Below are 17,756 nucleotides of genomic sequence, written 5' to 3' on the forward strand. Positions count from 1 at the left end.
AGAGCTGGGTGCTCAGCATGGCTGAAAGCTAGGCCCAAGAGAAACAAATACCAATAGTTCAGAGCACTTGAAAGTTGTGGCATCCTTTTAAAATTTGGCATTATATCTTGTTCTATCATTTTGATCCCATCCATTACTTTTCCCTTCTGGCTACAGGACACCTTTACTCAGGACTGCTGTTGCAAGCACATTGCTGACATCTCCCAAGTAAAGGATACGTAAGAACAGGCCCCTGGACAGATGTGACTGTAAGCAGGAGTAGGGCTATAAAGCACTGAGCACAGCAAACAGCACTAGAAAGATCACAAGCTACTCAAAAACACCCACCTATATATCTCAGGGCTTTATATGGCTGTATGTTACCACTGCGCTTATTTATAGTAATGTCTAGTTTGTATCTCCCAGGGAGCCACATGCCAAAGGACAGGAAGACATAAATTATCTCTTTTGAAAAAGAAACTACTATCTGCACTGGAGATTCAGTTCTTTGGAGTTAAGAATGATTTAGGGCATCTGGTATGCCTGTCCTTTCCTAGTTAGCATGGCAAAGTCACGAGGACTAGAGAGAAGCAGAGCCATCTAGTGAAGCCATGAGGAAAAATGCATGTCTGTATACGGTTCTCTGCTTCTAAAATGGGAAAGCTATTATTTAAATCACATTTAAGTCAGTAAGTGACTCTAGATCTGCTTAAAATCTGCAATATTTTAATAACATTCCAAATTAAATACATGGATACATAAGTGATCAGCTTTCATACACTCCTCCTCTCTCCCCTTCTTCCCATTTTTTCAGCCAGGTAAAGTAAAGCCTTGAATTAAGAATAACAGATCTTTGGGGAACTTTTCATGCTTGCCCTCTCTACCTCCCCATTTTTCCAACCAGTGCGACTAGCTGACTTGTTCTTGACATCATTTCAGTTCCTCTTCCTTCCAGTCCACCTATAAATCTACAGAGAGTTTTTCTTTGCAATTTGCACTTTCTTGCAGGCAGCAAAAATAGCAAATGTTCCTAAACATTATGTACAATATAGGCAATAGCCTAAAATCAATTGACAAATCTAAATTCCACAAAGCACCCTCTTGCATTAATATTTAAAGCATTGTCTAGCATTCTTGCTATTTAAACAGATACTAAAACTCTTTGTGTTAAAATAACTTTAACAGCATTTCACAGTCAGCCATCTAGAACATTTCTTATTTATATTGTGCAGTGCAGAGCAAGAGCGTCTCTGCCCCAGTGCAACTGCAGGGGCCCAGGTTTCCCACTACTGCGACATGAAATGGCTCGTGTTCCCGGTGACATCCTGCCTGGAACAAGCGCGTGGCCATGCGGCCCTCTGTTGCATACCTTGCCTGGATCCGACCCTGTGCTACAGTCAAATAGACAATATGGAAGAGGAAAGAAAGGCCTAGAGAGGTGCTAGAAATCCAGTTCAAGGTTAGGACCCTGGCTCATCGAATTCTGGGAAACTTTGCCTGTTTGTGAGAGAGAGTATTTCACTTGAGGTCTCGTCTGCGTGAGCTCAGGGCCCTATTCCCTGCTGTACATTGTCTTTCTGAAGGGCTCTTTTTCCCACTGAATCCAGAAGGAGCACTGGGAAGTTTCACTTATGCCAGCACTAACCAGGCGGCTGGCTGAGTGGATCCCTATCACCTTAGCAGGCACACAAGGTGTTGGTTCAGCCCCCTCTAGACTAGCTTCTGGAGTGGATACCATGTCCCATCCCTGTGTGAGAAAACATTCATAACCCACGAGGGGACCTGTCGTGGTCCATGTGATCCAGCAGTGACTCAGACAAAGGCCATGCATTGGTGACAGCTTTCACAGAGTCGTGGCATTTAGAGAGGAGACACCGTGTCTAATGATGATCCCTCTCTTCTAACTTCAGCCAGTCTTTCCAGAACAACATATCTGATATTAAACTGATTGTACACTTGATCTTAGCCCAAAGGGCACACCCCCGGCTGCTGGATACACAATATTTGTGCATAAACAAAATCTTCCTGACTTAAAATCCAGCTTATTTTCCTAACCCTTGTCTCACTTAATAATTCACCAGCTGTTTCAGAAAACACCCTGGCTCCAATGGTAAGGAACCTAATAATTGAGTTGCTGATGTCTGTGGAGCTATGTTAAAACGTAGAGTTAAACGCTAGAGAGGATTTGCTAGGGTGCATATGCAAGCTGAAGACTGCCAACTAAGCCTCCAGCTCTCCCCGCTACCCTTTCGATAGCACTGGGTGGTGCAGAAATGCATTCCTGTGGCTTTGAGCACCCACAGCATGGCTAGGGCTGACCTTACCCTTGAACAGCTCCCAGTAAAACTGCAGCAGCAGAAACTCAACAGGAAGGCAGTTGTGCTGCCTGGAGCTGTCATTAACTTTAAACTGGGCTTCCAATTAATCAGACAGCCAGCAGTGTCTGCCAACAGAATGGACTCCGTCCCTGCTCTACAGCAGTGTGGTTAATGGGTGTGTGTGTGTTGGGCACTGGGGAATCGAGGGCCAGAGAGGCCAGGCTCTAGCAGTGAAGATAAGGAAGGCAAGGAGGTGAGAGCATCACTTATCTCTCCCTGCACCGCAACTCACTTCAGCTCTGCTGTACTGCCTTTCGCAGAGAACTAACATCCAGCACAAAAGGGGACATGCGCACTATTCAGGGCATACCTGTTGGATTCTGCAGCGCCTGAAAGCAGTGTTTTCCTATCCCTTCTCTTAGATCTTGGCATTATGGTCCTGCGGTGGGTTGGAAGGGGTAGAACAGGCAGGTAAGGGCTTACAGGGCTGAGGGAAGGAAAGCTGCCTCTGCACATCACTGTCAGAGCGTTTATTTATTTATCACGTAACGGTAGTTACAGCTGGAAAAAGCAGGAGGGGGATCACTGCCAGACAATGTATCTAGGGAGATGTTTTGTTACTGCCACCAGCTGTCCCCTTGGAATAGAGAGCACGTCTGAGCCATGACTCATGCAGCCAGTATCTTATTTCATTCTTGGCTCTATCCAAAAATGTTCCTCCAGCCTGAGAATGCAATAAAGCCTCCCTTTCCTAGCAAGGACTTTTGCAGCCAGGTCTCCTCTACTCCCGCTCTGTGATCAGGACAGGGTAACAACCATTTGCATGTAGGAAAGTAACTCCTGCAATTAGGAGAGTACCAGCAGATGACTATGCTGGGAGATAGATCAAGGGAATGAGGTACAATGTTTTTAACTTCCTACAGGAAATACTCATTTAAGATAGGAGACAAGTCACCAGATTGTTTGAAGATGCCTCTAAAGTCAGTGGAAAAACTCTTTCTGGACTTAGGATGGATGCAGGATCAGATCTTAATATCCAAGAACGCAACAAAGCCAGAAAGGTCTTCCCAGAACAGGCTGCCATCTTAGCTTTGCCCTGCTGGTGCACTTTGCTGGCAGCATTCCCACTTTTTGCAGACAAAGCTCTTCAAGTCTTACCGTAGATTTGGTGTCTTTGAGGCCTACCCATTCCCCTCCCTAATACTTCATCTAGCTCTGCTCAGGCATTCTGGCCATGATGCCCTGATACAGTGGATTCAAGCATTTTACGTGGCAGGGAGACAGCCTGCCAGATGTGGCAGGATACTTCTGTCACAGGAGGGAGAACAGCCTCTGGCAGGAAACCACACCTTGGAATTGTGCCACTGAGAGGGAGGTGGCTCCATGGCCCATCTCATGGCTACAGTGCAGGGTCCTGGTCCCTCCTGTTGGAGGCTACCTCACGCAAGGTGCAGCTGCCTAACAGCATTACCTACTGGGGAAGAGTTCAGAGCTACCGGCTGCATTCGGCACGCTGGGTCACAGGGAAAAGCTACAGGGTTCTGCTGTAAATGAGCATGACTTAGCCCTTGCTGTGGGGGAACAACCGGTGAGAGGCAGCAGGGGGAACAACCGGTGAGAGGCAGCAGGGGGAACAACCGGTGAGAGGCAGCAGGGGGAACAACCGGTGAGAGGCAGCAGGGGGAACAACCGGTGAGAGGCAGCCGGCTCATTCTCATTCTCACCACGCGAGACCTGACATGCATGCAGATCTCTTGTGCCTCTTCTGTGGCTAAAGAGATTCCACTGCTCTCAGAGCAGCACAAAATTCATAGTCAACTAAATAGAACATTAAATCTGTGGGGAGAGGGGCAGGGTGGAAGGAAGCCTTTATGAGAATGCTGATTGGCAAGTGCAATGATTTTAGTTAACCCAAGTGCCACTGGGAAGCCCTTACGTGCGACTAGCTGCCTCTCAGGCACCTCTCTGCACCCGTACCCTAGCTCCTTCCCTGAACTAGCTGATGGAAAAAAATTTCCATTACTGGCTTCTGCCATTAGGCCCATGCATGTACACTCTCATATACACGCACCCGCTTGGGGGGGAACTAGGGTCATTTAAAAACAACTGAACAAAATTGATCAAAGCTTTCGTCCCTGATGCAAAATGTCAGATTGACAGCAACTTGGTGGTGTCCCTTTATATTTTTGGCGTAGGCAGACGCTGCAGGGGGGTGAATCATGACTATTTAGTGCACTGCCCTAGATGGAGCTGTGAAGCAGCTGGGTAATGGCTGGGTAGAGGCAGCGTCTCAGTGCCACATTCCGGAGATTAGATTAGAGCTCAGCACAGAACTCTGCAGAGAGGCCAGGCCAGTGAAAGCTAAAGGCTGCAGGAAAGATGGGACCCTAGCAGTCAAGAGCTTCCAAAAATAAAGAAAAGTGGGTCAGAGGGACTGAGGAGGGGCTGGGTTGCTTTTTTTTTAAACTTTAGGGGGAAGAAGGAGACAAGCCATTACCCATTAAGAGAGGATCACCATCCCCCAAGTCACTGCCTGAAATGTCAAAGGTGAAAGTAATTGGACATGGGAGATGGAATTTGAGCATAGTTACCAGGCAAGAGGAAAAACACTACACCTGCCCTCCAGGAAAAGTATTTTAAGCTTAAAAATAAATAAATTCCTGCACCATGAAAAGGAAAGATATATGTACCATGGATAGGATGTCTCGGAACTTGTCAAATCGTTGATTGTGCTGTTATCACAATACTCCCCATGCCAGCTGTGTCAATCATCAAATAAACAACTTCTCATCACTAGTAAACAGTGTGGGAGCAAGGGGATGGATGGTGTGCTCTGTCCCCAGGACAACTGCATTTCAATGATGCTACTAATGAAGAGCTACAAAGGGAACTGTGATTCTCATAGAAACATAGAAAGGTTAGGCTGTTGTTAGCAAAGCGGCTAGAGCAAGTAGCCAGAAGACAAATTATCTACCCAAAGGCACAAGTTTATTTAACTTTTTGGTAGCGTGGACCACTCTAAAATTGTAGAAGAGCTGGCTACAATGACATCATAAAGAACGAGTTTTGCCTGAAAGCAGGGATTTGTGCCTCTCTGATTTCTAGGAGGAATACAATCTATCCCCCTCAAACTAACAAGCAGGTCTTCCAGTAAGTATAGACTGAATACTTAACCAAGTATAGTTTAATATTTCATATTTATCCAAACCATGATGATGGTGGGTTCTGAGATTAGTGCAAAGCCCAAGATATTGGAAGTCTGATTTCCAATATGCTTTGGCTAGGACATGAGTTCTGCACGGCTACACGCTTTCCATTTAGTTCCACCCTAATGTCATAACAGGATTAGTCTCTGAGAAAAGTCTTACTCAGGTTTTCATTAAGCTTGGTTCACAGGGGTTTTATATGAATTTTAAGTGATTGAAATTGGGAGCGAGAAATTGGAAAGATTTCACACAATGCTGGATACAACCACCCCAAACCCAAATATATAGACCCCTTTATAGCACTAATGTAAAACCTAAACTAATCTGGAGTATCCTTCCAAGTTACCGCAGCCTCTTTCAGAGATTTGCTTGATTCAGTGCCGAGCAAATCGAACACCCCAAACTTGCGTCCATAAAATCTTTATAGTCCCCCTAATGGTTATTTCATTTCTCTTTGTATGAGAGACACGTTCCACACCCACACTAGTTCAGGCAAGTCACAATAAGTACCTTACCAGAATGTCTCCAGTACTCTGTCCTCAGCACACTGCACACACCAGTCCCAGTTACTACTGCATAACCTTCAGGTCCACACACACGCTGCACTTCTCATCACACCTCCAGCACAGGCTCCTATCTGTCCGATTCTTTGGCCCCAGTGCAATCGTTTGTCCAGTATCTGAATCCTCAGCAACAGCAAAGAAAGAAACAAAAAGAAACAAAGAAATACTGCCATAGTCCTTAAACGGAGCAGTTTCCAAATGCTTACTCTTATTTATGCTACCGCCCCCCAGTATGCTGTGTGCTTTTCAAACATTCAGGCAACAGAGAGAAAAAAAATAGAGAACAATGGGCAGATGCTCAGCACACGTAACTGGAATGGCCCTGCACCAGAAATACTGCCCCTCTGTGAATTGTAAGCCTAACTTAAAAGTACTTGCAAGTTCTGGCTTGCATTTACATCAATAGGATCTGTGACGCTAACTCCAACAAGCCCAGGATTTCATCCTGTTCAAGCCCTGTTTTCAGTGTCCCCCTCATGGAAGAGCAGGGTGGAAGGAAAGGCAGGTTTCCTGCTCGTCGGGGCACCACTGCTGAAAAGCTTCAGGTGACTCTATTAGGATTCAGCTTGGCTAAATCCACCAACAAGGGGGATTTTTCAACAAAACAAACGGAGAACGCCCCTTCCTCCTCTTGCCCTGGCCAAAACAGTGGTCCTTCAAGGTCAGCGATGTAATAAACTGGCAAATGAAGGCAGATGAAGAAGCTGCCGGCTGTCCATCTTGCCAGTTATCTGCCATACTAATGGATAAATAGGTACTTATGCTTCCAGGATTTTCCATCCTTTGCTTAACCCGCCCACAGTGAAGTCGTCACTTAATTTTAAATTAAAAGGGGAGCAAGGAGGATCATTAAAAAGTCCTAGCAAAAGCAAGGCAAGGAGGCAACATCTGAGAGCCCTGGGTCATCCTACCCCATCCAATCTCTATCATTGCTGCTATGTTCCATATTTAGCTCCTGACAGCTGTGTCTAGTGCAGGAACTCCCAGCTCTGTTTTTTCCCTGCCCCCCTCTGCTGCCTCTGCTCCCTGAGAGCTCTCAGAAATTGCTCTTTCTTTTTCCCAGTGGCCGTAACCGAGTATCCCTATATCTAAGAAGATGGCAGAAAAGCAGGAGGAGCCCAGCAACACCCAGAACGGCGAACCTGATAACGCAGAAGAAAGCGAGGAGAAAAAGAAGAAGAAGAAGGTGAAGCGGGAAGACCTGCCACCATTTGAAATTGTGACAGGGTAAGAGGTTTAGCTATAAAGAGTGTGCAAGGGACTGAAGTGGAGATCTTCAGGGGTCTCTGCCTCAGCTCTAATGTTAGGTAATTCAAGGTGAAAACTTAAGCCAGTGCAATTCTGAGTATTCTTAAACAGTGTTCAGTACGGGCTTTCATTATTGTGAGATTTTGTTAAAAGTTGCACTGAGTTCATGCAGGATGGATTCGCACCAGGCAGGCAGCCAGCTAAATCTGTTCTATACAAGCAGGTCTGCTTCTATTGTTTTAACTCTCTTACAGGGCAAGTAGTTGCACTGACTGCAATGGGATCCCTTTTCTGATAATATCAGGAGAGAAGAAATGGGCCCTTGATGTACACTGAATATTGATTTCTTGGGGTAATCAATGGCTCTCATCTGAAAGTTTCTCTATCTGTAGATTAGAAAAATACCCCTGCTACGGCTGATTTGGTTTATGGACCTAAAGGGTAGATTTTTCGAGAGCTAAAAGTGCATGTTTTCAAGGGCTCCGCACCTACAGCTGGAACATGACTTTCAAAAGAGCCTAACATGCATAAAGGCACCCAAACAATAGGTATTTTTCAAGACTGAAAAGCAGCAAGCAGCACCTTTTGTTCCAGTGAGCCTGGCCTTTGAAAGAGGCAGATATGACAGAGATCTAGCAGGAAGCTGAAGTCTCTGAGAAATCTGGCCCCATTTGTGAATTCTTAATCCTCCTGAAAAGTCCTGCCTAAAAGCTTCTCACAAAATTCTAATACAAGGGACCATACCGATAACAGGATTATTTTCAATAATTATTAGCCAACAGACGAATGAATGTGCACTAATAACACATAATGGACAGCTGCAACTAGAAAAAAAATTGTATAATCTGCTATCTCTAAGCATTTCAAAATGCTCACTGTAGTAGTATCAAGATGCCCTGTGTAGTTCCTCCCTCTGGTCTCCCTCAGTAGTCACCAAGGGAATGTTCCCAGTTCACAAACCAGGACCGTGATTTCTTCCAGCTGCCTTTGCTGTAAACCACAGGCCAGACTCTTAAATCCCGCTTGGAAACTTTCTGCCTGTGACATTGCCACCAATAAGACAGATACTGCAAAAAACTTCGCTGACAAATCTGAGAACGATGCATAAAGCAGGAGAGCACCTGCGTCTCCCCTCTCTCACAACTGGGTTACTTCCCTTGGCAGGGGTGACAAAACAGTTCTCTTAAAACGTGGCTGTTCTGGAAACCACCTCTTAGGGTAAGACTTGTTCACAGCCTTTGTTCTGTAACTGTCATAGACAGTCATGGAAATTACACATGCCTGCTGGAGCAGTGACTTTTAGGAAAAGCACACCCCTCTGCTAGGAACTGAGCTAAGACCCCCCCCCCCCCCCAAATCATTTATATTAGCCATTGGACCAACAATGCATATGGAGACTGCTTCTACTCGCTGTTGACATGTACTGAATGAATCTTGGTGAGAAAATTATTTTGCTCAGCTTTGTAGCATTCAGCTTACTATTAGAACTGCAAAGCAATTGGGGAGTTATCTTCAAACTTCCTTACTAACCTCAAAGACCTGGGTAGGAATTGGTGTGCTAATCATGCATGAAAACAACTTTTAGTGTATTCTTTTGATTAAAATATTTGTTGAACTGATGAGAAACTTGCCAGGACTTTCCACTCTGGAAAGGCAATAGCGAGAACGTGAAGGATGATGCGTGTTTGCAGAGGGAAAGGGTAACAACAGGAAAGCTAAAGTTGCTGAGACTTAGAAGGGAGCTGTAAGCTGCACTACTGGAACTGCACCACGGCACAGGTACTACAGTTAAGAGTGGAAGCTGACGCTAGGAAGTCTCAGATAAGGTTTTCTAGGGAAGAGTTAAAGTCCGTGACTTGGTATCTACATACATTAAGCTGGCACTAGCTGCTTTTCACATTCTATATACTGATACCAAGCTAGAGGGGAGTCTAAGTTGCTGAAATGAAAGTACTTTGATATTTTGGTGAGGGACCACAGAGCTGTCAGTACGTGGGTATTTATACCGCGCTCATCACATCTATTTGGAAACTGCTTACAGATACCTGGTGAACTCCCGCAGTAGTCATAACTAACTCTCCTCTAATGACTAGTTTGTTACTGATATGCCAGCTACTAAAGGTGAGAAATGAGGAAGCAGAGCAGAAATACCAAAGGACCCTTTAAGAGGTACAGAAAAATCCAACAATTTCTACTTTCATTTTAGTACGTACCTTGTGACTATAGACTGTTGCCTTGACCTGGTGTAATCAATGTTTGGATTTTCTAATTATTTAGAGATTTATAGCCAACAAAGTCAGTTATGTGAATTACGAGAAAAAAACATTCCTTCCAACTTTCCAAGCACTTGAATTCAATTACACCATGTACTATTCAAGCATTTCAGTTTTAGCCCTTGGATTATGAGCATTTCATGACACACAGCCAAGTTTTCAGCATGTTGCTTATGGCTCTAAGGAGTCCAGCATATACAAAAAACGGCAGGAACCTAATCATCCTGTTTAAGAATATTAATCTCCTTTTTGTCAACATTTGGTTCAACTCAGCCCTGGATAAATAAAAATCCTGGCTTGTGCCAATTTCATGCCATTTAAGTGGACGCATTTATTTACACTCCCCCCATTTATTTACACTTCTCCCACGGTGTAAACGAGGCTCCTTCTAGAAGTGATAAATCCTTGGCTCCTGTTACAATTGATCGTTACAGACTTTCTATAACCAATGAGCCCACCATGAGCGTATTTATTTGTGAATAGCTGTCAAAGAGCAAGCAAAAGGAGGACGCTTTTATAGGCTTGAATAACCTAACACCACAGTACAAATACACATTGAAAAAATAAATGGTTTAAAAAGCTCTTGAAATCTAAAGAATACGTCCTACTAGTTTATAGCATCTTTTAGACAATTCCACGTTTTTATTCTGTTATTAGAAGCTCTCATTCTCTTCTCCCATCAGAATGCAATAGCATGAGGGACATGCTGGGCAGAACAGATTGGCAGCTGCTGCCTTCCTCCAGCCTACCTTATTGCAACAAACTTGAAAGCACATTATCTGCGCAGTCCAGTAGCATTCTTCAGGACTGAGGTTGCTCAGTTACTTGTATTGTTCATCTGGGTAGATAAAAACACTTTACAATTGTGGTACTTCGCTTTTGAATCAGTCATTAGGATCACCTGCTGTAACTCTAAGGCCAGACTACGCAACACACACCATCTAAGTATATGTGCAGTCTTACGGTACATAGAGTTTGTTCTTCCCCAACCTTTCACTGCTGAATCACTAGCTATGGGATGAAACGTCCAGCTTCTGAGAGGGACAGAGACAATTCATCCAAAAACCCACTGCTGAGAAGAGAGGCAGCAAGTCACAGGGCAAGAACTTAACTAAGTCCTGTCAGGACAGATGTTTACAATTCACACTTGTAGTGGAATGTCCTCCCTGCTCTGGTTTACGTGGGATTAAACAGATTCTTGTGGACTAGTACATACTGCTCATTGTTTGCCTCATGTATCCATGATCAGCAAAGTTTCCAAGCTCTTAGCCAGCTACTCAAAGGCTTGGAAAGAGCCCTTAGCTTTGTCCGTCTTCTTCATTGGAATCTTATTAATTGAGCTGATGCATATTCCATATCACTAGGACAGATTTAGGTGGACATCTTAGACAGATGCCTAGATGATAAACAGTAAGATCTATCTACAAGGCCTGACTAAACACACCATTGAGACAATATATCCTGGATCAGATCACTCATGTTTAAACAGTTCATCAAAACAAACACTCCCAATTTCCTCACTAATGTAACTGCTCTGCAGTCAAGAGAGTTAAATTAGGAATGAACATCCATGCGACTGATGTGCTATGTTTGAACATATAACATTATTTTAAAATAATTGATTGCAGCCTCAAACTTACTTTCGAAAGAGCGCAATGGGTGGCTTATGTCAAACCCAACATAGCTGGACTTTCAAAGAGAATCATTAATTATCTAGGACATAAAGCAAAAAGAGTGCTATTCTTAGGAGGATATAGACTTTTTTAGTCTCAAAGAGTAAGAGGAAAGAACCTTACATAGTTCGGGGAAAAGAGATACTATGCTAAATTATAGTCTTCCAATGCTCTTTAATGAAATCAGTGGAAATTCTGCAATTCATCTTTAAAAAAAAAAAAAAAAAAAAAAAAAAGACTAGCTCTTACCAGGTAACTTAAGTCATCTGAAGTAGGGGAAGAGAGGTCAAAATGCTACGAAAAGGATGTTAAAAGTAGTCTTGCTGGGTAGTTTAGAATTTGTGCATGCCAGTGCATACTTCCATTATCGGGGTTTGTGCAAACTCTCAGCGCAAACTAGGGAACCATAGATAAAAAACATACCAAAACAGTATGATTTCTCTGCCTATCAATCAAAATAAAAGGCTGTATCTACAACTGTTTCTCAACCCCATTAATACTGTGCCAGCTACAACAGTGATAGCATGCAAGGCTCCCAAACAGGCTTTCTACCGTTTAATTCCTGTCTTGTTCAGTTCTGCTTGGATAAGATCTGCACAATAGAAGGGCTAACAATATAGTTTAACAAACAGCTGAAAACCTGCTCCTAACAGAATTTTAAAGCCAGACTTATACTCTGAACTTTCACTGCCATGAATCGATTATACTTGCAAAGAATTATGGTGGTCCTTGACTGGCAGCAGCAGTACACAGTCCTGATGTAGATACAACTCAAAGAACAACATTTTCTGAGTCATTTATCTTGTTGCATCTGGAAGACTGATGATCTTCCTCACTCAGTACAAAGTATAGCTTGGCCAATCTAGCCACATCAACACTTTCACCATTTGGCTGGTATAGAACACTGATATTCTAAGTGAAGTTGTTTGACTGTAAAATCACACTGTTGAGAAATTCAAACCAGAATTGTGAACTATAACTCCAGGCCTTTTACTGTGAATCTTTGCAGCAGGCACAAATGGACCCTTAGATACTACTGCAGCACCATAAAAATTAAACAGGGAAGATGTTCTTCTATGTTTTAACTTATCAAAAGCCAGAAATGCCACAGGACTTTGGCAGCAAGAAAATTCCTCGCTGCATTAAGAAGGCAAGAGTGGAACATACAGATAGGAACGAGAAATTCCTGAAACTCTGTAAGCGGAATTAAACATTTATGGAAAATCGTATTTACACTTTTAAAATAACATAGCAAAAGAAGCTTGATGATAGCTGTAAGTTATTCCAAACTATGTATTGAGAAAGCACATGTTGTCAATCCTTTTCTGTGTAAAAAGCCATTTGCTTACAGTATATAACACTATACTTGCAACTAGGTATTAGTGAAGAACGCCAAAGCGGCTGTTCGCCATGCTAGTCTTTCTGTCGCGGCCAATCATCCTGATTTGCCCAGAGTATCATGCTGTTTAGGACATTTCATGCAGTCCTAGCACAGCCTTATTTATTGTACTCTATAGGAAGACACCCACTAATTTTAAAAGGCATCAGATTCAGCCCTCCATGGACAGTCCTTATTCTGATCCACAACCACCTCAACATTTTCACTGTGACCCAAAACAGGATCTCCCATACCAAATACACAGTACGCTTGCTGTTCCTACACTACCAAGTGAGCATAACGTACTGATTTTGTAGTCTCTTCACTCTTTTCTATACCGAACACTTCCACGAGCTCTGCAGACACCTTGTGAGATTCTGCAGTTCAAATTATTCTTTCCTCTCAGCAGGACAACGCGCTACCACTGACTCCTGCAGCCTCATTGTTCTCCCCAATTAAGATTTCCAAGAGTCTGAGAATCGCTCCTGACCTTTGCTCAGCATACCCCCTGGAGAGGCCTGACATGATAATCTGACTAGAGATGAGACAGGGACAAATAAGACACTTACTGTTTTACAAAGATTCATTATTGCCTCCCTGGGAATATCAAGGTTATAGGTCCACCTAAAGCTCAGATGAGAGGAGTACAACATGCCGGAAGATTACTAGTATGCAATAAATGAAATGCAGTGTTACTACTTTTCATTATTTCACTTTGGCTTTGGCTACTCTGTGCCGTCTTCATTCACATCCTTTGTAGCATTTACCAAGTCACAAGGCACCTCGTCAGCAGTGTGTTTTTCATTTTTCCATCTGACATCCTTTCAGCACAAGTTCCTGTACTGATGAAACTCCAGTTAGATGCTATGGGGGGGGGGGGGCCCAATCAGGAAAGCCTGGTACTCCATTAGAAAGAAACAGGTGCTAGGAGATGATGCAGCTTTCCTTGTTAATGTCTTCACTCAACAGTAAGTAAGAGCTATACATAGTATTTTAAGGAACTAATTTTAACTTCCCTAAATAACAGCAGACCACCTAGTTTGGGTGAAAGAGGACTGCAAACAGGTTACTAATAGCAACAATGTTTTACTTTGGAATATGCTAATTTAGAAATGCAGAAAAGAAGTGACCAAAACTTATCAGTAGTGTTCATGAGAAAACAATCACACTTCAGTCCGAAATACACTTGTTCATAGCAAAGCTAAATTTGATCTCAGATATTCACATTAAACCAGCAGAACACAGTTCTACTGAATATTAGTATTCAACTGCTAGTAGAACAATAAAACTGGAACACACATATACTGCAAATAGTCAGTCACATCTGCCCCTACTCAGAGGAAATCAAGATTGCAAAAGCACTGAGAGTAACATAAATTGGCAATGCCAGAGTTATCATCCTAGCAATTTACAACAACAGATCCTGCAAATTAACGTTGCAACATAGTGGCAGAACTGCGTTAACAGCCTAGAAAATAGTAGAGGGGCGGTTCAGTCCTCAGGTGCATTAAACCTGGAAAAAAGCCAATTGCTGATCCACCATGACAACAGTAAATAGCACAGTCTCAAGAAACACTATTAAGCAGCAAGTTCCTCTTCAAATACCTGAATATATAGTACTAAAAACTCCCAGTAGAGTTCTGTCAAAAATAAGTGAAAGAGACTCGCAAGTGAGAACAGGCCTGGAAGTCTCACCCCGTGGCAGAAGTAGCTGAGCGTTTTGTAACTTCTCATGTAATTTTTGTCCTCCCAGAGAAGGCATCTCATTTCAATACATGGAGAAATATGGCCTTTGTACATTGAGCAACTTGTCCAAGATCACACAGGAACTAAAACAATGTTATAACCCTTTACTACCTGCCTGTGAGATAATTCTCTCCTCTCTACAGGGAACGCCTCCCAGCCATATTTTTCAAATTCCAGTTCAGGAATGTGGAGTACAGCTCCGGTAGGAACAAAACCTTCCTGTGTTATGTTGTGGAGACCCAAGGCAGAGAGTCAGTAACATCTCGGGGTTACCTGGAAGATGAACATGCAGCAGCGCATGCAGAAATTGCTTTCTTTAACACAATTTTGCCAAAGTGTGAATCAAGCGTCCGCTACAACATCACCTGGTACGTCTCCTCCAGTCCTTGCGTGACTTGTGCTGATCGGATAACCGAGACCCTGAGAAAGAACAAGAACCTGCGTCTGACCATCATGGTAGGGCGCCTCTTCATGTGGGAAGAGCCAGAAATGCAGGCTGCCCTGAAAAAAATGAAGGCAGCTGGCTGCAAGCTGAGGATTATGAAGCCTCAAGACTTTGAGTATGTCTGGCAGAACTTTGTGGAACAGGAGGAAGGACAGGAAGCGAAGGCTTTCGTGCCATGGGAGGACATTCAAGAGAACTTCCAGTATTACGAGGAAAAATTGAATGAGATTCTGCACTGAAGCTCACGTGAGTGACCGTTTCCATTTGCTCACCTAGCTCCTTCCATTAGTATTACAGACCCCTCTCTATCTTCAGGTTTTTTAAGGCACAACACGGAGTCATTTTCAGCTACTGCTGCTCCCATATGTACCTGGCTGGGATTGCTAGTATCTGCATATCTAAACTCTCCTTAGCAGTGCCTTGCCCCTTGAAGGGGAGTAACACTAGGACAGGCTCCTCCACAGCAGGCACTCAAGGGATTCAGAGCTCTTTTTCCCCAGAGTAAACATCTCCAAGAATAAGAATTGTAACACAGGGTCACTAGACGCAACAAGAATGCTCACTGCTCCCTGCATGCACAGCACTCGGAACACGGGTGGAAGCAGTGGAGAAACGTACAGAAAAGGGGAAACTCTCCCTCTCCCCCACCACCAAATTCTAGCCCTCTAAGAAACACTAAAAGGAGGTCAGAGTCATCATTGCAGAATTTCTTTCTCAAGAGGTTAGTCACCTATTTTAAGTCATAAAATATGGAAGCACTTGTAGCTTCTAATGTGCCTATCTTCCCCTCCCCCAGGACCTATTTAGAAAAGATCTGTGAAGAGAGATGTGACAGACTTGGACATCTGGGACACTCCTTCAGCTTTTCAAAGCTTTGACTCCAGCCAGTTGCAGTACCAACTCCTGGAAAACTGGGCCCTAATGAACTACAAATACATCTACCACACAGCTCTCTGGTGTTTAGGATTTGGGTTTTTTTGTTTGTTTGTTTTTTCCCAAACAAATATGCATTGCCTCTGCTGATTGGAAAAGAGAAAGCAATACACTGTGTGGTTAAATCCTTGAATTAAATGGATTGCAGTGGATCTACAGGAAAGAGTGTGGGTCTCACATACTGGGACAACTGTAAGAAAAAGATCTTGGAGCAAAGCTGCCAATTTAAAAAAAAAAAATAATTAGAAAGTGTGTACTTCATAAATCTTAGAGAGAAAGAGATTTAAAAGGAGAGAATTAGAGGATTTAGTCTCCTGTCATCCCCAAAACTCAGAACTGGGATTTAAATTAGGGTTAACTGGCCTATTCCAGTGCAGAGGATTATGATGGAACCCTTTGGGTAACACAGGCACTTGATTTAAAATACACCAAATCTTTTCTCCCCTTGTTCAGAGATTTCTGCAATATAAAACTGGGGAAGTAAAATGAGTGAAATAAAATTGGTAGCCACTGCAAAAACGCATAGCAGTGCGTTTCTTCTTCTCTTTTTGAAGGAGGTCCTAAATTTAATCTGACAAGCAAGATATCCTGGGACAGCCACATATGAAATATTTCATAGCTGAAGTGCAGTGTGATGAGAAGGGAGAATTACTGTACGCCAAAAAAATTTCAGGAGTGCGTACAAGCGTGGGAGACACACAGGGAAAGAAAATATGGGCATATGACTTTCCATAGAAAACAAGACACAGACCAAACAAACATCACAGGGAAGCTCATTAGCTAAGAAACTGAGTCAGATAGGGTTTGCTCTTCCAACCAGTCCTTAACATTAGTTTCTGTCGCATCGTCACAAGCTGAATGGTGCCAGACACACACAAAACTGCTGAACGCACTTGTCTCTCACCTCAGTCAGCTGCACTAAATTTTGGCATAAACTTTCAAGGCAGAAAAAACAAGCTGCAATGGGAGCACCTTTGTGGAGCCATTGTGGATTTAATCTCTTTGCCACTAGATGCAAAAAACAAATATAAGTAAGTACAGAGACTGAATGAGCAGTCTTGATGCCCATCCTTGATTAACTCAATACTCAAGCTCCTATTTGTCTTACTCAGGTTTTTTTTTTTTTTTTTTTTTTTTTACAATTGCATATCTGCTACAGAAATTATCTACCAAAAACAAGTTTACAAAGAAATAAAGGACGGTCAATGAACAGGGAGAGAAATAACACAAAGCTGTTAAAGACACCAACAGAATTTGCAGAGTTACATCAGCAAAGAAAACACACAATACATATTCACCCACAATGCTAAGAAAAAAAAAAAAAAGGCTCCATACGTTTAACGTTTAGTGAGAAGTAATTATTAGGAACACTCTTTTATGCTAACAACTTCTCTAACCATTACGTCTCATCTGTTAGGTTTATTCAACATATTTGGAAGTGCCTGGCATTTTTCTAGGCATTGAGCATAACGGAGTCAGAAGATTTGTTATTATGGCAGCGTAGGGGGGAATCAAGTATAAAAGATAGTAAGATTATATGACAGCTCTTCAGTACTGAAACCAAACTTTTCAAAGAAACAAACGTTTACCAATGGTCTGATGCATTAAGTGTGCTACTTAACTGATTTGCTTTTGCAGTTCGGTAACATCAGACACCAACCCACATATAACAGCTAAACTACAAAGGCAGTAAAAAATTCCATAGGAACACCAACCCATATATTCAGTACTGCAACCTTTTACAGCACATCAATACTTCATGAGTGAGGATTCTCAGCAAAGCGAGTTCTGCAGACTACACCAATTATATGCACCTACTAGGCATTTTCCCCACATCTACAGCTTTCTCTTTCAAAACCCAGCTTTCCTCTAGAATACAGCTACAATAAGTACAGACATAGGTATGGTTTTTCACAAGGGACTGCGATTTGATCTGACAGCAGAGTACTGAAAAGCTATTTACTTAATATTGACAGCATAGTTCTTAGTAAGTA

The 17,756-nt window shown here is 42.9% G+C and overlaps 1 protein-coding gene across 1 annotated transcript; it reads left to right on the forward strand.

The window, feature by feature from the left end:
* Positions 1-731: 731 nt before the first annotated feature.
* Positions 732-17,660, forward strand: APOBEC2 (apolipoprotein B mRNA editing enzyme catalytic subunit 2). The gene is made up of 3 exons (XM_009671822.2): positions 732-7,293; positions 14,528-15,075; positions 15,626-17,660. The coding sequence occupies exons 1-2, from the start codon at positions 7,163-7,165 to the stop codon at positions 15,066-15,068; spliced, it is 672 nt and encodes a 223-aa protein (XP_009670117.1). The 5' UTR covers positions 732-7,162; the 3' UTR covers positions 15,069-15,075; positions 15,626-17,660.
* The last annotated feature ends 96 nt before the right edge of the window (positions 17,661-17,756 follow it).

This window comes from Struthio camelus, chromosome 24 (assembly GCF_040807025.1).
Source record: "Struthio camelus isolate bStrCam1 chromosome 24, bStrCam1.hap1, whole genome shotgun sequence".
Classification (NCBI taxonomy): Eukaryota; Metazoa; Chordata; class Aves; order Struthioniformes; family Struthionidae; genus Struthio; species Struthio camelus.

What these genes read in the sequence shown, in the direction of transcription:
- APOBEC2 (XM_009671822.2), top strand. Translation starts at nt 7,163, where the DNA reads ATGGCAGAAAAGCAGGAGGAGCCCAGCAACACCCAGAACGGCGAACCT. An exon ending in CCATTTGAAATTGTGACAGG is followed by an intron (nt 7,294 to 14,527) that starts GTAAGAGGTTTA and finishes TCCTCTCTACAG; the next exon opens with GGAACGCCTCCCAGCCATAT.